We start from the raw sequence: 16,021 nt of genomic DNA, 5'->3' as shown, positions 1-16,021 counted from the left end.
GATGCCTCCAAATCTGACATATGCCCCTGCAATGAATGGGGAAATCCCCGGTGGTTCCAGAGTTGCCAGGGGGCAGACCACTGGCTTTGGGGCCATGCTGCCACTGGTGGCCCAGCGGGGAATGCTGATGCCCCTGATGGGTAGCTCTGGCCTGCAGGCAGGGTCTAATCCTTTCTGTCCGAGCCCGAGGAGGGAGAGACTTGTCTGCAGGACGAGGACAGTACTGAGGCTGCCTGCTTACCTTGATTCAGTTGGCTCTGGATGCGGACCTCCATTGAGGATCTGTTTGGAAGCGATGACTCTCGGTGTCATTGGTGACCAGTGACAGCATTCGGTGAATCAGCGATTGTACCCTCGTGATCAATGCCTTATGATTAGCAAGCGGTGCCGCTCCATAGATCAAGAGCAGAAATAGGAGTGAGAAGACTGTTGACACACCCAAGGTGAATTGTACTGGCAATCCAGCAACTGGTGACGGGTCTCCGGGGCCCGGCGTCTCAACCCTCCAGAATGGTGCTGTGAGCTGAGAAAGCAGCTCAAGTGCTCCCGGCACCAGGACTCTCGGGACTGGTGTCGTGCCTCTGCGGATCTGCACCAGTCTGCTAGTGATCGACACCTAGAGCCCAAGGAATGCTGCCTAGAGTCCGGGGACCAATGCTGGGAACTCTGGCAGGCAAGCTGACCCACATCCAGGGGCTGGTGGCGCTGTTCACACGTGCGATGATGGTGCAGTCTCTGTGGCGAGGAGTGGTGCTGCACTGATGGGGACCGTTGGAAGGGTCCCAAGGCAGGTTTACCCCTCGAACAGGGCACTTCCATGGCCGGCGTGGGTGGCACTGGCAGGGACAGTATGTCCCTAGCAGCCTGAAAAGCCTCTGGTGTGGATGGCACTGCCAGAGGCCGAATGCTTCTACCGTTTCCCAGGGTGGCGGGTGGGTCTGAAAGTGGGCTCGACAGCTCAATGGTAAATGGAGCCTGGTCAAAATCTGGAGGGGAAGAGCTGCCCCGCGTGGGTCTTAGCTCTCCTCTGACTCTCTCCTTCCCTTTACGGGACATAGGAGAACTTTCTTTGCTTTTTAGCCAGTACTGGGGATGGAGATCAGTACTGGTGTGAGGTCGGTGATGGCGGTGTGCTCCTTTTTGGTCTGTGGTCTGAAGCTCTTGCCAATGTGACACTTGCCGCTAATGTGGGTTACCCCTAAACACTTCAGACAGCTTCTATAGGGAACACTGACTGGTATGAGTTTCTTGCAACAGTCACAAGGTTTGAAGCTCGGGGACCAGGGCATGTCCTATCCCTAGGTTAAGTCCTGTTCGGGACTAACAAACTACTACTAACTCTACACTAAGGAAACTATAAAACTATCAAGGTTTTTAACAACTATATGCAAAAAGTTTGCAACTAGGCACAGTTGAGAGAAGTAAGCTTGCCAAGGCAAGGAGACGTTCCAGCACCATCAATGGCGGTAAGAAGAAACTGAGGGAGCGGGGAGCCAATGGCGCCCCTTATACCGGTATGTACGTGCGCCAATCTCGAGGGTGCCAGAGCTGGCCCATATGGACACCACTGAGGAAAAAACTTCTGACACTCGTGTATGTGGCAAGCACACACACGTACAATGGAATGGACATGAGCAAGCACTTCAAAGAAGACTCTAGAGTAACTCCATTGAACATAATGGAATAACAAGTGAGATCAGAACCAGGATCCCAACATAATTATAAATAACAAAAATAATAATAATATCTAGCTACATGCTTAAAACACACTGGTGTTACTTGGGTCTCCCCTCCAGAGAATCCTTATGAGAAGAGATGACTGGACCTATAAACCAGATGTCAGTTCCAGACTCTGTAAGCTGTTGTTTTTTTCTGGGCTAGCCTCTTCCACTGCTATTCAGTTCCCTCTAGCTTCCTCTTATTTAATGCAGTAAGGAGCCTTATCAGGAGTCAAATGAATATAGAGCAAATAGACTCAAATGTGGACTAGCTTTGGCAAGTGTGAACACAGAGTTTCTCATTAAGTTATCCTATTCTGAGAAATATTTTATTATGGTTAGTTTTATGACTTCCAGTATCTAATTATCCTTAATTTAAAATCAGATAGCATTTTAATGATTATATGTTGCTTACTGCTTTGGCTATAACATGTTAATTATTTAACGTTTCATTAAATTGTTCTGCATACTTGCATATTCCCTTTAATAATCAGTCATTAAATGCTTTAAATCTCTAATTTCATTAAGTTTATTAACTGTTATTCAGTTCTTGTTGATTCCAAACATAGTAAAGAGGAACTAAAGATGCCACTACTATTTATAACTCAAAAGACTTTTATTACCAATTTCTTTTTCCTTCATTATTAACAGAGAAAAATAAATATCTAAAAGTATTCTATTGCCATTGTCTAACACTGTAGTCACTGGAGAGGACTTTCTGCCTACAGCTCCAGTTTCTGGATTTGAAATACACTCTTTAAAATATCATGGTGACTTCCCACACACTCCCTATATTTTCAGTAGGGCTTTCTGATATCTGGGAAACTATTGAATCTAGCATCATGTGATTTGTAACATCATGGTGGTAACCTGATTAGTTCCCACCTGTAGCATCATCCTGAACTGCATATATAATACTTTGTTGATTGTCATGAAACCTATATTTAAGTTTGAAAAAAAAAAGTCTTCACTAATTTCTAGCTGGACTTTAGTTGCTAAGTCTCAAGATTTCTATCATTTCCGAACTGTTATTCCCTTCAGCATGCTGTTTGTCAATTTATATTTTTATCTTTGGCTCTTTATTTCAAAGCTTCCTCCGTCTTAATTTAATTTATGTCGTGCTTACTGTGACCCAAAGCCTTTATTTAGCAATTCGGTATTACTTGAGCTTAACATATCCTCCTGCCAAACTTATTTTAATTCAGTGCAGATAGTTTTGCACAGGGCTTTCATATCTTTTGACAAATGATTCAAAATGGAAACTTTTTAAAAATAAAATAAACAGATTCTCCTCCGGATTATGAATCTAGTTTTTCATGTTTAATTAGTATCTGCTGCCAAAGTCAGAGGCACAAACATTAGAAGCTATATCCTGACAATTTAAGCACAACTCTCACTGACAAGAGTTCTGCAAACAATGAGACCAGGATCTGGCCCTCAGCCATTATAAAGCATTAGAATGACAGTTAATTATCTATTTATTAATCAAACCACTTTAAATATAGGTTTACGTTATTATTTTGTTTGTCTTTCATACAGAGAAGAAATGAACAATTTATATAGTCTCTAAAAATTAAAATAAAATTTAAAAATACACGTCTGAACAAAGAAGCTAAAATGCATGGAGGAAAAAACAGTCAGAAAACATTGGCAGGCCAAATTTACCTTAAAGCTTGTACAAATATGAAAAACCAATATAAATTATTTTATTTATTTAAAATTCCAAAGAAAACTTTTTTTAAGCAAATAAAAAATTTGCAATCCATGCAGTGTTGCAATGTTTCCTGTGAGCTGCTATGTGCCTCCTTTGAGGTGGCTAAAACCCCTCAACTCCCATTAACTGTTGAAACAAAAAGGAAGGAGACTTGAATACTGGTGGCTATAAACACAAGCAGCTCCAGACAAACTCAGTCAGAAGGCATTTATTTTATCTGATGCTGCAGCTGTAGTGACCATGAGAGCAGCCACTAAGTAATACTCAGTCAAACTGTTCCGAACCTGCTACCTATTACTGAACTGCTTTGTTAACCTGGAGCACTTGCTGTGAAGAACTGACAGGCTACTTCTGGCAGGCAGATATGACATCCAAAATCTGAGAGATCCCGTCAGGTTCACAGGAACTGATGGCCACATACATAACTCACAATACCTTTAATTCCGAAGTGGCATAATTGGTAATGTGCTATGATATTGCGAATGGTGATACTGTGTAAAACTCAAATGTTAGCACCCAGCACCACATGGGAGCAATTCAGTAATTAGTGCTGAACATTTAATACAATTATTGTATCCTAAAGAAATAGTCTTGACTAAAAACTGTAATACATCTCTAGAGAGCAATATTTTGTAATTAAAACAAATCAATAGCATAGGATTTGATGTAAATTTACATTTCTATATTATGGATAATGCTCTCACATTTTTCAACATGTTAATACTACCAAGTTATTCCTTTTGCCATTCAGCTTGCAGTGCCTCCCCTGTTCTCCTTAGCTTCCTCCATTTTACTTGTGATCCTCTATTGCTTTGATTTTTGTTAAATTTGGTCTTACTTACGTACCATTTTTTGCTTGCTTAGACCATTAAATTCTTGCAGAATGGCTTAATTAGGAAGGCCAGAGCTTACTAACGGTTTCATTTCCTACACTTCACTTTTGGGAGTCTTGAAGAATGCTGTTTTGCATCTAAACTAACACACTGGAATTTTTATATAACTTTTGCTTGGGAATGACAACATACGCACTTCTAAAGTTATGTCGGCCTTTTTGAAAACAAACCATCTACATCATTTTGCAGATGTAATGAGACTGCCAAAATGCTACCACGCATGTCAATGGATGCAATCCCCTTGTCAAGATTTCAACATTGGCATGTAGTTCAAACAAATGTATGCCATTAATACCCTAAATTGGATTCTTATCTGCATTTTTTGTTAGGCTATGGAGGCTAGAGTATCATAAGCCACCCTAAATTATCAGCGGGGTATGGGACATAGTTGTTTTCTGAGGCCAAGTTTCCAGGTTCTACAGATTTTTTCCCCATATATAAATTCACCAGATCAGTATTTTAAAATTGCTCAACACTTAACCTCCAGAATTCACCTCCTATGATCATTAGCGAGGCGTATTCCATAGATTTAAGATCAGGAATGACATAAAATGTATTTGCATAAGTACTCTGTTCTTTTATATCTTGATATTTATATAGTTTTACAGACTGTACTTTGTATGAAACATTGTCTCCTATGCTGAACCACAATGTGACATCTTGTACATGCGTTTAATTTTGTAAAATACGTCTGTGATAATAAAAGATTTCAGACTGTTCATTTTACTTACTGTTCACATAGACATTAAATGTTAGAGAGGACTTGGCATCAGAATTGGATACAAAAAATGTGTAAATGCCTCCTTCTGTTCCTTTTAATCGGGTAAGGTGAAGTTCACTCCTGTATCTGCAAAGACAGAGAAATTAAACATTACCACAGTTGTTACTCACTAAGTGCATGGAAGGTCAGTTGCTAAGTGATTCAAGATATTCTGAATGTAAATATTCAGACTGTTTATGTCACAGTTTATGCTGAAACCCCTATATTTAAAGCTCTCTTAGGGCTAAAACTTGCACTTGCCTATACAGGGAAAAAAGTGGGGAAAGGGCCCGAACGGTTTTGCATAAGCAGCAATATGCACACTGAGGGTTTAGAAGGTATCCAGCCATGGTCCACAAGAGGTTGCTACCAGATATACTCAGCTGGCACAACACAGTGACCGCAGAGAGGGCATGATTATGCACAAAGAGATGAGCATCTATGCCATCATCAACGACAGCACCAGGAGCAGCAAGAATGGTTCTCCCATACCACAAAGTTGAAAACAAGCACCCTATGGCATAATAAGCAAGCATCCTGCCCTGTGACAGGACGATTTCTTTGGCATTTCTCTTTCCCCAATCCTTTTGGGATTGGGGGCAAGGGAATAATTTATTTTGCATCTCCCCATCCTCATCTTCTGTTGGAAGATTCCAGTAGCTGTCTCAAATTAAATCAGTCATGCTTATAATTACTTATATTACCTGTTATTGTCCACAGTCTTGAATTTGACATAGTGATCAGATGAATTGTGTAATGTTTCATTCATATACAGCCACACTTCTTCTTCTGGTCTTGGATACGCCTCATACTCAACTATTAAATTTAGATTTTCCCCAGCATTCACATCTACTGTTGTATTCTTCGTAGTAGACACATTGACAAATCCTTTATCTGATTGCCATAATAAGAAGAAAAAAAAACAATTTTAAAGGCAATTTTTACCCAATCCTTCAGTATTCTATTGCACTATTTACTAATACCAGGTCAGTGATCCAACATCAAGCTGTGAGACAGGAAACTTTATCTAGGAAGCATACTCTGAACTCTTACCTGCTAAAACCAAGTCCACTAGCTGCATATGGGAATGAAGCCTTGACTGCAAATAAGAGCAACAACCAAACAACTTACTGCAGCCATGGTTGGCAAACCTACAGTTGCTTTAGCAGAAGTAATTTAATCTTATGGTAATAAATTGAAATATCCTGACCATGCTCGTGGAAAAAATTGGGTAAATGTTTAAATTTTACTCACGTACTTCAATGTTTCCATAATTGAAGCCTTTGACTGTTTGCTGGAGAACAAATGTTGACAACAAATGCAAGATAAATTGTTTGTGACAATATACCTTGAGTTTTTGCTACCGTGTACTTAATGATTCACTGTTGCGTCATTCTTAATTATAAGTGAAACTATCAAAAACTGTAATTAATGACATATGCACAAAGTTCACAGGCCTGGATACCAATTCTTCTAAATGAAGGCATTTCTGTTCATCTACTATTGTGTCTTAAACTTTATTTGGGACATACCATTTATCACCATTCATTTATCTTCTAAAATATCATGTAGAGCAATGTATTTACTGAAATGATTTTCTTTTAGTTAATAAACTCAGCTTTAATACTACCCTTCTTAAAAGACAAATATTCAATTCTATATTTATTCGTATATGCATTGTCAGTTTCAGATCACTGAAAGTGGTTTACTGCTTGTTCCTGATCCACAATAGCTATCATTTAAGTTAGACCAAAAGTTAGAACTTGGGGCCCGCACGCTTCCAAATTGCTCTGCCTGGTTGGATGCATGTACTAAAGTCATAATAAAGTCAGTGAGGCTCTGTGAAAGCAGAAGTCTAACAGTGCAGAGCCATGAAATTTTCAAAATAGGAACACAGGAACTGTTGTACCAGATCAAGCCTGTGGTCCATCTAGTCCAGTATCGTGTCTCTGACACTGGTCAGAATGCTTCAGAGGAATATGTAAAAAGCCCGACAGCAAGCAGGTATGATAAAACCTGCTCCCTCCTAGTTAGAAATGTGTTTAAACTCCGAAACATGAGGTTTTTTATCTCATTGCAAACTCTTGTTTTGCATTAACTCTGGATACATTTGCTATTCATTCAATACATCTTGGAATCTTATTAAGTTCAAGATTGTATCTGAGACATTTCAAATAAAATTCAGTGATTAAACTGCCAATACCCAAAACAGAATTTTAGTAATTGCTTGTATTCTACAGAAATCAACCTGTTTTCAAAAAATATATATCAGCAGATTCATCAACATAGGTATTATTTCTTCCAAGCCTTTTGGTTAATGTCAAAAGGTGTGTTAATTTAGTGTCTGATACAATCTCAAAGATCTCTCAGTTTTTTCCCCCTATATTTCACTTCTTTCATCCTAGGACTTGGAACAGTAAAGAAAAGCAATAACCTATTTTGTCAATTAGCAGTAAAAGAGTCCAGGACAGATTGTAGGTGAAACTTAAGGAAACAAAACAATATTGTTTTGAAAATGAAAAACTCCAGCTTTTAACTGATTAAGAACTTTATTTTTTTTTATTAAGCATAACATATAAGTATTTTTCCTTGTAAAAATATTTGTTTTATAGTGCTATGCTCATTTCATTTAATAAAGCAAGTATGCACACACAGAGCAACTGTTTTTTCTCCCGTATTTCACAAAGCTATTCTGAGTGAATCAATTCAGCAAACTCATTTGCATTTGGAGTATTTATAATAGGCTCTGTATAGAACAGCCTCCCTTCCCTTATAATAAACTTTCTTATTTCCCCAACCCCAGCTCTTTGAAAAAGATTATATTATTTAATACTTAACATTGCTTCAGTATTCATTAGTTTAGTTTATATAACAATTTAGTTTCATGTATACAATAGGACAAAACATACATCAAAATTATAGGCCAGATCTTCAACCGGTGTGTATAGGTGTAACTGCATTAAAACCAATGAAGCTGTGCTGATTTACACCAGCTCAGAATCTGGTTTAACCATTTATCTTATTTCTGCTTTCCTCGACTTACTATAGAGAACCATGCAAACAGTTTTGTAATGGTATTTGTGAAAGAAAACTGTTTTAATAAAGAAAAAAAAAGATGACAAGAGTAACCACTATATCAAGAAATACTGAGGTTTCACAGCTGGAATTTTTTTTTTTTTCAATTTCTACATTCGTGGAAGCAGAGGAACCAAAAATCTTTTAGCTAGTAACTTGGAATTATTCAAAATTCTCTTACTAACTACAGCAATATGCTCCTTTATCAATTTAGCAAATTAGCACTTAACAGTGATTTTAATATTTTAAAGGCATGGATTGTCATACAAATTAATACAGGGCATTTGGGATCTAAATAGTCTTCTCAGCACAGCCTGTTACTAAAAGGGATAGAGTAAGAAGATCTGCTTGCTCTTAAATGGTGTGATCCAAAGCCCATTGAAGTCAACAGATGGGAATCTCTACTGATTTCAGTGGGCTTTGAATCAAGCCCATGTATTTTATGCTATAAGGCTGTACAGAAAATAAATAAATAAATTGTACTTGTAATTTTATAAAAATTCTCCCAATTATTCTTTTAAACAGAGTTCAGAGTGTGGCTTCTCCTACATAAAACATATTAACACACCAATGGATGTAACAGAAAATCAATTTCCTATACATGGAATGTGAGTATTGAAAACCAGTTTTATATTTGCTCTGCCAACGCTTACAGAATAGGAATAATGTAAGACAAATATTTATGGGACTAGTAATAACTCTGCACATTATCAAGATGGGCTGAGGCAAGCAGGGCCAGCTTTAAGCCGATTCACCTGATTCCCTGGAATCGAGCCCCATGCTGAAGAGGGCCCTGCGCCTAAGGGGGCCCTGCGCCAGGGGTCTTCAGTGGCATTTCAGCATTGGGAGTCACGCTCTAGGGGTTTTCAGCAGCATTTTGGTGGTGGGGGGTCCTTCGGTGCCATGGAAAACCCAGTGCAGACCCCCCACCGCTGAAGGGCTGCTGAAGCCCCAGACCACCGCCGAGTATTCCAGTCAGGCCCCGCAGCTCACAAAGCCAGCCCTGGAGGCAAGACTCACAGTAGGAGGTAAGATTCCAGAAGATGGTTCCATACAAAGATGGGTGAGTAGATGAAGAAAGGGAAGTTTTGTGCTTCATTAAGACTGAAATAGTTTTAAAATTAAACCAGTTAAGAGCACACAAACCAGAGAGATGCAAACATTGTTGAGGTTGCTCTTCTATGAAAGATTATATTTGATTGAAAAGAGTAGGTTACAGTCATTAAAGAAGTGATACACTTTAAAGCTTTAATCTTTCTTTTTCAACATATCACCAGTCTGCAATACCTTTTTAATAATAAGCTCTACTGTTCCATATTGCAGAGGATGTTTACTTTGCATTTTCTCTTTCCAGCTCTTAGAAATGTTGTATTTCTTTAAGAATTATTTACCTAGTACATTCAAGGTTATTGTGACATTGGATGATCCAAAAGAGTTTCTTGCTTGGCATGTGAATGCTCCAGAATCATTAACTCCCACTGAACGGATGCTCAATGTTAATTTCCTTTCATATTCATAATCACCGATATTCTTGCTTTTGCTTTTAACAGTCTGTCGGAAAAAAACAATTAACATCTAAAATACTGTGTATGCAGCAGCCTTCCTAGATAAATTAAAAATAGAAGTAATTATAACTTCACTACATTAATATTCATAACTTTAAACCGGAATAATAAGCCTTCGTGACAAACCTGTCACTGGAACCTCTCCATACAAAACAACTACATGATCAATTCTCTGTGAAAAATAATGCTCTTCCTTAAGCTGTATTCTCTTCCCCATGTTCTTTATTGCCTCTCCTCCTCAAACCCAACTCCTACACTCTTAGTCTGTTGAGTTTCACTGGCCTAGCTCTCTCTAAATGAGAGCCCCATCTTACTGGATGCTGAGTACCCTCAATTCCAAATGGTTTCAATGGGAACTACAGGCACATGGCACCTTGCAATTAGATTTTATTGTCCTCAGGCAGGGGATCTAGTTTGTTCACATGTCTGAAGAGTACCAGATCATTAGAAATGGGCCAGAGCCACAAAAGTTCAAATCCAAATTTCCCCAAATATTGGTGTTTGTGTCAGTGGGCCAAGGCCAGTTCACTGGAGGTAATTTTCCAGCACCAGGAAAGATTCAGATTCTACAGAAAGCAAACTTCCATTTATACTAAAAATAATGTTTCTAGTCCTTCTGTGTGGAGACTAGATGAGACCTCCGCATTGAATTTCACTTTGACATTGCTTGGAAGGTGAAGCTAGCACAGAATGTGGCTGCTGGGCTGACGGTTGGTGCATCAAACAGCATGTAAAAAAGCATTACCCCAAGAGTTGCTCTGACTCTCTGTAAAGTTTCAGGTAGAGTTTAAGGTGCTAATTTTAAACTGCCAAGTCCTCACAGAGCTTGAGAAGTGGCACCACTTCTCTCTTGGGTTTTTCCTATCACAGCTGAGTTCAGCAGTGATGATCAGCATGAAGTTCTATCAACACCACGACAGGGAGCTGCCAGTAGGCTGCTCAGTGAGGGGTCCTCAGCTTTGGAATACATTTCCCTCTTTGATCCACAAGCATCTGGATTTATTAACCTTCTGGGCAAACTGGAAAGCCATTTTTTCCCTCAAACACTTAATATGTTGGAGGGTGTGTCTAGAGTGTAAGGCCTGGGAGCTGAAGAAAGATTTTAGGTGGGATCTCATGATATGGTCAGGTAGTAAGTGCTTTTAGTTTTTCTGTGGCAATCTACTATTAAATTGGGATGATGTGTCATTTGAAATTAGATCAAAGCATAGTATTGAATTATATTTTTAGATGTTCAAATGAAAATGTTTTCATTTGGAGAGGTGCTAGACATTTCCAGGTGTTTTATCCATTTAACACAGTTATGACTTTTGGCCTCTTTATCATTAATATTTTATGTGTTAAGTTTTATATGGAAGTGGTTGTTTAGAACAGATCTTCTATTGATTTTTCAAAAGCAGCAACAACTACTACTAGTGATCAGGGAAGCAGTGAACATTTTTTATTTTGACCTATTCTGGCCAATATGCAATTCTGCCTCTATTTAAACTCATTAATGTTATGTATTCTAGCCATTCCAATACAGAATTTAATTTGACATTCAATATTTAAATGATTGCTTCCCCTGATATTTACTAAACAAGACTGAAAGGTCAAACTTATTTGATCAAAAATATTTTTCTTGTGGATTTTTCTTCATAAAAATGTAAACTAATATAGCATGAAAAAAATGTGGTTGAGAAAAGATCCTGACCTTACTGCAATCAAATGAGAAAATAAAAGTGCTCAAATGCAAGATTTATAGCTAACCTTGGCAAAGAACCAAAAGCCCCATCTGCAAGTACCATACTGCCTACATGTTATTTAGGCTTTAACTCTTGAAGCTGTGAGCTGGGATTTCCCAATAGATAGGCACTTAGTGATAGAAACTCTGCCAGCATCAATGGATTAGTTAGGAATGGCATACAGAACCCAAGAGAGTCAGTATCCAGGTCATATTTGCCTGAGGTTATATGATTTATCTATCATTACAATATCACAGAAGCTATTTTTCTATACATACATGAATGGCAAATTATGTATTCCAGTCACTACCATTAAAAGACCCGTCAATTAACATGGGACTGTATGCTGCAGGAGTAGTAGGAGGTCTTATTACCAATAACCATCAGTTTGGGAACTTCAGGTACTTTTATAAACTATGACCAAACTCTTAAATGCTGTTGAGATCTTGCTGCTCCCGTTGAGATCAATGGGATTTATGGGTGCTCAGTAGTTCTGTATTTAGGTAAGCCAGTATAGGCAGGCTGATCTTCAGATTTAAGAGCCTAATGTCAGGCACCCAGGTTTGAAAACACTGGGTATGTGGAAGCTGCTCTCCCCCAGGGCCGTGATCAATGATACAAGTAGCCCACACAGAAAAGCAGGAGTGTGCCTGGTGCCCCCTCTTTGGCATGCATGGTGTTGTAAGGACAAGTCCCAGTACTGCCCTAAGTAAGGAACGGAGGTAAACTGAAATGGGCCAAATGTTACTTACTTGAGATAAACATATACATATCTTCACAGAAGTTTTATTTTCAAGGAATACTGACATAAATGCCTTTCTAAGGTCCTGTTGTTTTTTAGACTGTGTTTTAAAACTTAAATGATCTCACCGTGTTATTTTGAGGAATCCAATTAGCTTTCAACGAACTATCTACATCTCTTATTGTGCATGTAACTTCAAATTCTTCCCCTTCTTTGAGAAGCTGGCTGGGTTTGGATAAGGTGATAACAGGGAGGGTTTTGTGAACTGGAAAACAATTTATAAGTGCATTATTTTTCATTACATTCAGAGCTTCCAAGAGGGATAAAAATCAACAAGTCATTAACCTTCCAACAAAATTCAGACCTCTTAGAGGCATTCAAATCTCTGCAATATATTAGAGTAGTGTTTTCATGCTAAGTATATTTTGATTTTGCCCCCTTTTGAACTATACTTAAAGTTAGGAAACACTTAGATCTACTCAAATCACATGGATAAATGCAAGTTACATGGATAAATGTGGACAGTATTTAACTATCAATCAGGTAAGTCATTCTATGACAATGATGATCCTGCTGAAGTCTACAACTAAAACCAGTTAGAATTAGGTCACTAAGGAATTGCATCTTGAAATTAAATGCAATTTCTTAACTATAAAATGTCTAAGTGAATTTAGTGCTCTTGAAAAATGTCTAACTGAATGCCTGAAAAGCTGAAAGAGCTCCAGTTAGCCAAAGGACAGGAACTGCACAGGGAATGACAGCGCTTAATTTTACCACACCATCCAGACACTGGGGCTTAACTCTGAGATGGATGATCACAAATGTAGGTCATCATCAAGACTGACAAGGTTGCCAACTGAGATGGCTTTGGTGATGTGTTATTGACTTAGTAGGCTAGATACACAGCTGTTTTAAGTTGGTGTAGTTGTGCTGAACTCAATCAAGTAATGACAGTTTATACTATCTGTAATATATAAAGCTTTTCAATTTCCTCCTTTAATTTTCTTTTGTTGTTTCAACATTTTCCCCTACTCCTTCCTCTAAATTGTCTCTTGTACTATAGTATAATAATAAGAGAATCATAGAAATATAGGGGTGGAAGGGACCATGAGAAGTCATCTAAACCAACCCTCTGTGCAGCTGCAGACCCAAGTATACCTAGACTGTCCCTGACAGGTGTTTGTCCAACCTGTTCTTAAATATCTCTAATGTGAGGGATTCCACAGTCTATCTTACAAGCCTATTCCAAAGATTAACTATCCTTATAGTTAGAAATTTTTCCATTTATCTAACCTAAATCACTCTTGATGCAAATTAAGCCCCTTATTCTTGTCTTCAGAGGACATGGAGAACAATTGATCACTATTCTCTTTATAATAGTCCTTAACATATTTTGAAAACTGTTATCAGGTCCCAGCTCAGTCTTCTTTTCTCTAAACTAAATATGCCATTTTTAAACCTTTCCTGATAGGTCAGGTTTTCTAAATCTTTGATCATTGTTGTTGCTTTACTCTGGACTCTCTCCAATTTGTCCACATCTTTCTTAAAGTGTGGCACCCAGAACTGGACACAATATACAGCTGAGGCCTCAACAATGCCAAGTAGAGTGGGACGATCGCCTTCTGTGGCTTACATATGATATGCCTGTTAATATACCCCAGAATGATATTAGCCCTTTTTTGCAACTGCATCACATTTTTGACTCATATTCAATTTGAGATCCACCATAAACCCCAGATTGTTTTCAGTAGTACTATCACCTAGCCAGTTATTCCCCATTTTGCAGCTGTGCCTTTTATTTTTCCTTCCTAAGTGTAGTAATTTGCACTTGTTTTTATTGAATTTCATCTTGATGATTTCAGACCAATTCGCAGATTTGTCAGGTCATTCTGAATTCTAATCCTGTCCTCCAAAGTGCTTGTAGCCCCTTCCTGCATGTTGTCATCTGAAAATTTTATAAGCATACTCTCCACTTCATTATCCAAGTCATTAATGAAAATACTGAATAGTAACAGACCCAGGACAGACCACTGTGGTACTTGATTAGATACATCCCCCACAGTTTGACAGAGAAACATTGATAAATATTCGGGTCTTTCAACCAGTTCTGTACCAGTTTGTTTATGAGAATTTTCATGTGGGACTGTGCGAAAAGCTTTACTAAAAACCAAGATATATCACTTCTATTACTTTTCTCCTATCCACTAGGCCAGTAATCCTATCAAAGAAGGAAATTGGTTTGGTTTGGCATGATTTGTTCTTGGCAAATTCATGTTGGCTATTCCATATAATTCTATTATCTTCTAAGTGCTTATAAACTGATTGTTTAATAATTTGTTCCAGTATGTTTCCAGTTATCAAACTCTAAAATTCCGGGTCCTTTCTGTTCCCCTTTTGAAACGTAGGTAGTATGTTTGACCTTCTCTAGTCCGCTGGGACGTTACCAATCCTACATGAGCTCTCAAAGATAATCGCTAATGATTCCAAGATTGCTTCAGCTAGTTCTTTAAGAACACTACGGTGAATTTCACCAGATCCTGCCAACTTGAATACTTATCTAAACATTCTTTCACCTGTTCTTTCCTGATTTTGGCTTGTGTTTCTTCCCCCTTATTGTAAATATAATACCAAGCTCTTATATAGAACTTTTCATATTTGACTCTTGTGCCAGTGGAATTGAACTGTCCACTCCTGGCCTACCAGTGGTGAAAACAGCAGTCTGATATGAGGAGCTATGGATTTTTATTCCTGCTTCTATCACACCTTTGGAGAGTGAACTTGGGGAAGCTATTTAAACCTTAAAAAGATGTGCACCTCAATCGTTAATATATTTTAGGCGCTTTCATTAAATAGGCTTATACTTCTTTCTCTCTACTGATTTACAACAATTTGCTAATATACAGTGTCACTAGAAGGTTAAATAAAAGATCTGTCTAAAAGGACTTAAAATACAAGAGGCAGATAAGAGGTAAACAATTACAAACGGAAGTTTTACCAGTGGTGTCCCATTCAAAATTAGAGGACAAGATTTTTATACCTACCTTTTTTCACCCATGAAAAAACTAGATTGTTCCATACCCTCCTTCCCCCACCACACAGCTTCTCTCTCTCTCTCTCTCTCTCACACACACACACACACACACACACACACACACACACACACACACACACACCTTACTTCAGTTGTGAGAAACTGTATTTGTTTGCTTACTACATTTTGTTAAACAAAATGTATTATCAGTTCTTCCAATTTCAATTATACAGATAACAGTAAGGTGATGAGGTGTCCTAGTCTTCTGGTTTAGCAGGACAGTCCTATCCAAATCTATTGAATACTATAAGTTTTGACAAAGCAAATGAATTAGAAAGCCAGCATCGAAGATGAGTGTCAGCACTGAAGTAGGGCTCAGAAAAGCTTGGTCCCCAAATTTCTTTTAGAATCCACAGAACTACCCAAAATTAGCAGGGATTTTGCCAAAACCTTTCTAAGATCCCCACTGTCGACCTTTATGTGACACCTCTTCTCTTGTCCCTTCAAACACAAACAAACGCACACCATTCTACCAAATTCCAGATCTGGAACAAGCTCCAAAATCCCTGCAACCTATCCACCCAGCTACCAAAACCTCAAACAGGCACCTATTTATGACTGTATTTTAAAATGTAATGTTTTATTATATGAAAAAAATCTAGTAATCCTAAACTTGCATAATTAAATCAAATCTTTCTATGAAAAACAGTGATGAAAATTCAAGATCCCTTAGTGTTTCTTAGAAGAGTATTCACAGCAGTGTTCATCAATCTGTTTTGTTCAGATGAATGCCCATATG

At 38.2% G+C, this 16,021-nt stretch overlaps 1 protein-coding gene across 1 annotated transcript in view; it reads right to left on the bottom strand.

Annotated features, from left to right (window-relative positions):
- The window catches only part of KIT (KIT proto-oncogene, receptor tyrosine kinase), a 74,600-nt gene that overhangs the window by 29,294 nt on the left and 29,285 nt on the right, over positions 1 to 16,021 (bottom strand). The window contains exons 3-6 of the mRNA XM_030564543.1: positions 12,320 to 12,456; positions 9,552 to 9,711; positions 5,790 to 5,979; positions 5,057 to 5,172 (exon numbers count right to left, since the gene is read on the bottom strand). Of these exons, the coding sequence (XP_030420403.1) occupies positions 5,057 to 5,172; positions 5,790 to 5,979; positions 9,552 to 9,711; positions 12,320 to 12,456 (603 nt within the window). The remainder of the gene's footprint in view (positions 1 to 5,056; positions 5,173 to 5,789; positions 5,980 to 9,551; positions 9,712 to 12,319; positions 12,457 to 16,021) is intronic.

Source organism: Gopherus evgoodei, chromosome 5, assembly GCF_007399415.2.
Source record: "Gopherus evgoodei ecotype Sinaloan lineage chromosome 5, rGopEvg1_v1.p, whole genome shotgun sequence".
NCBI classification, from domain to species: Eukaryota; Metazoa; Chordata; order Testudines; family Testudinidae; genus Gopherus; species Gopherus evgoodei.
This window is presented reverse-complemented; position numbering and strand designations above follow the sequence as displayed.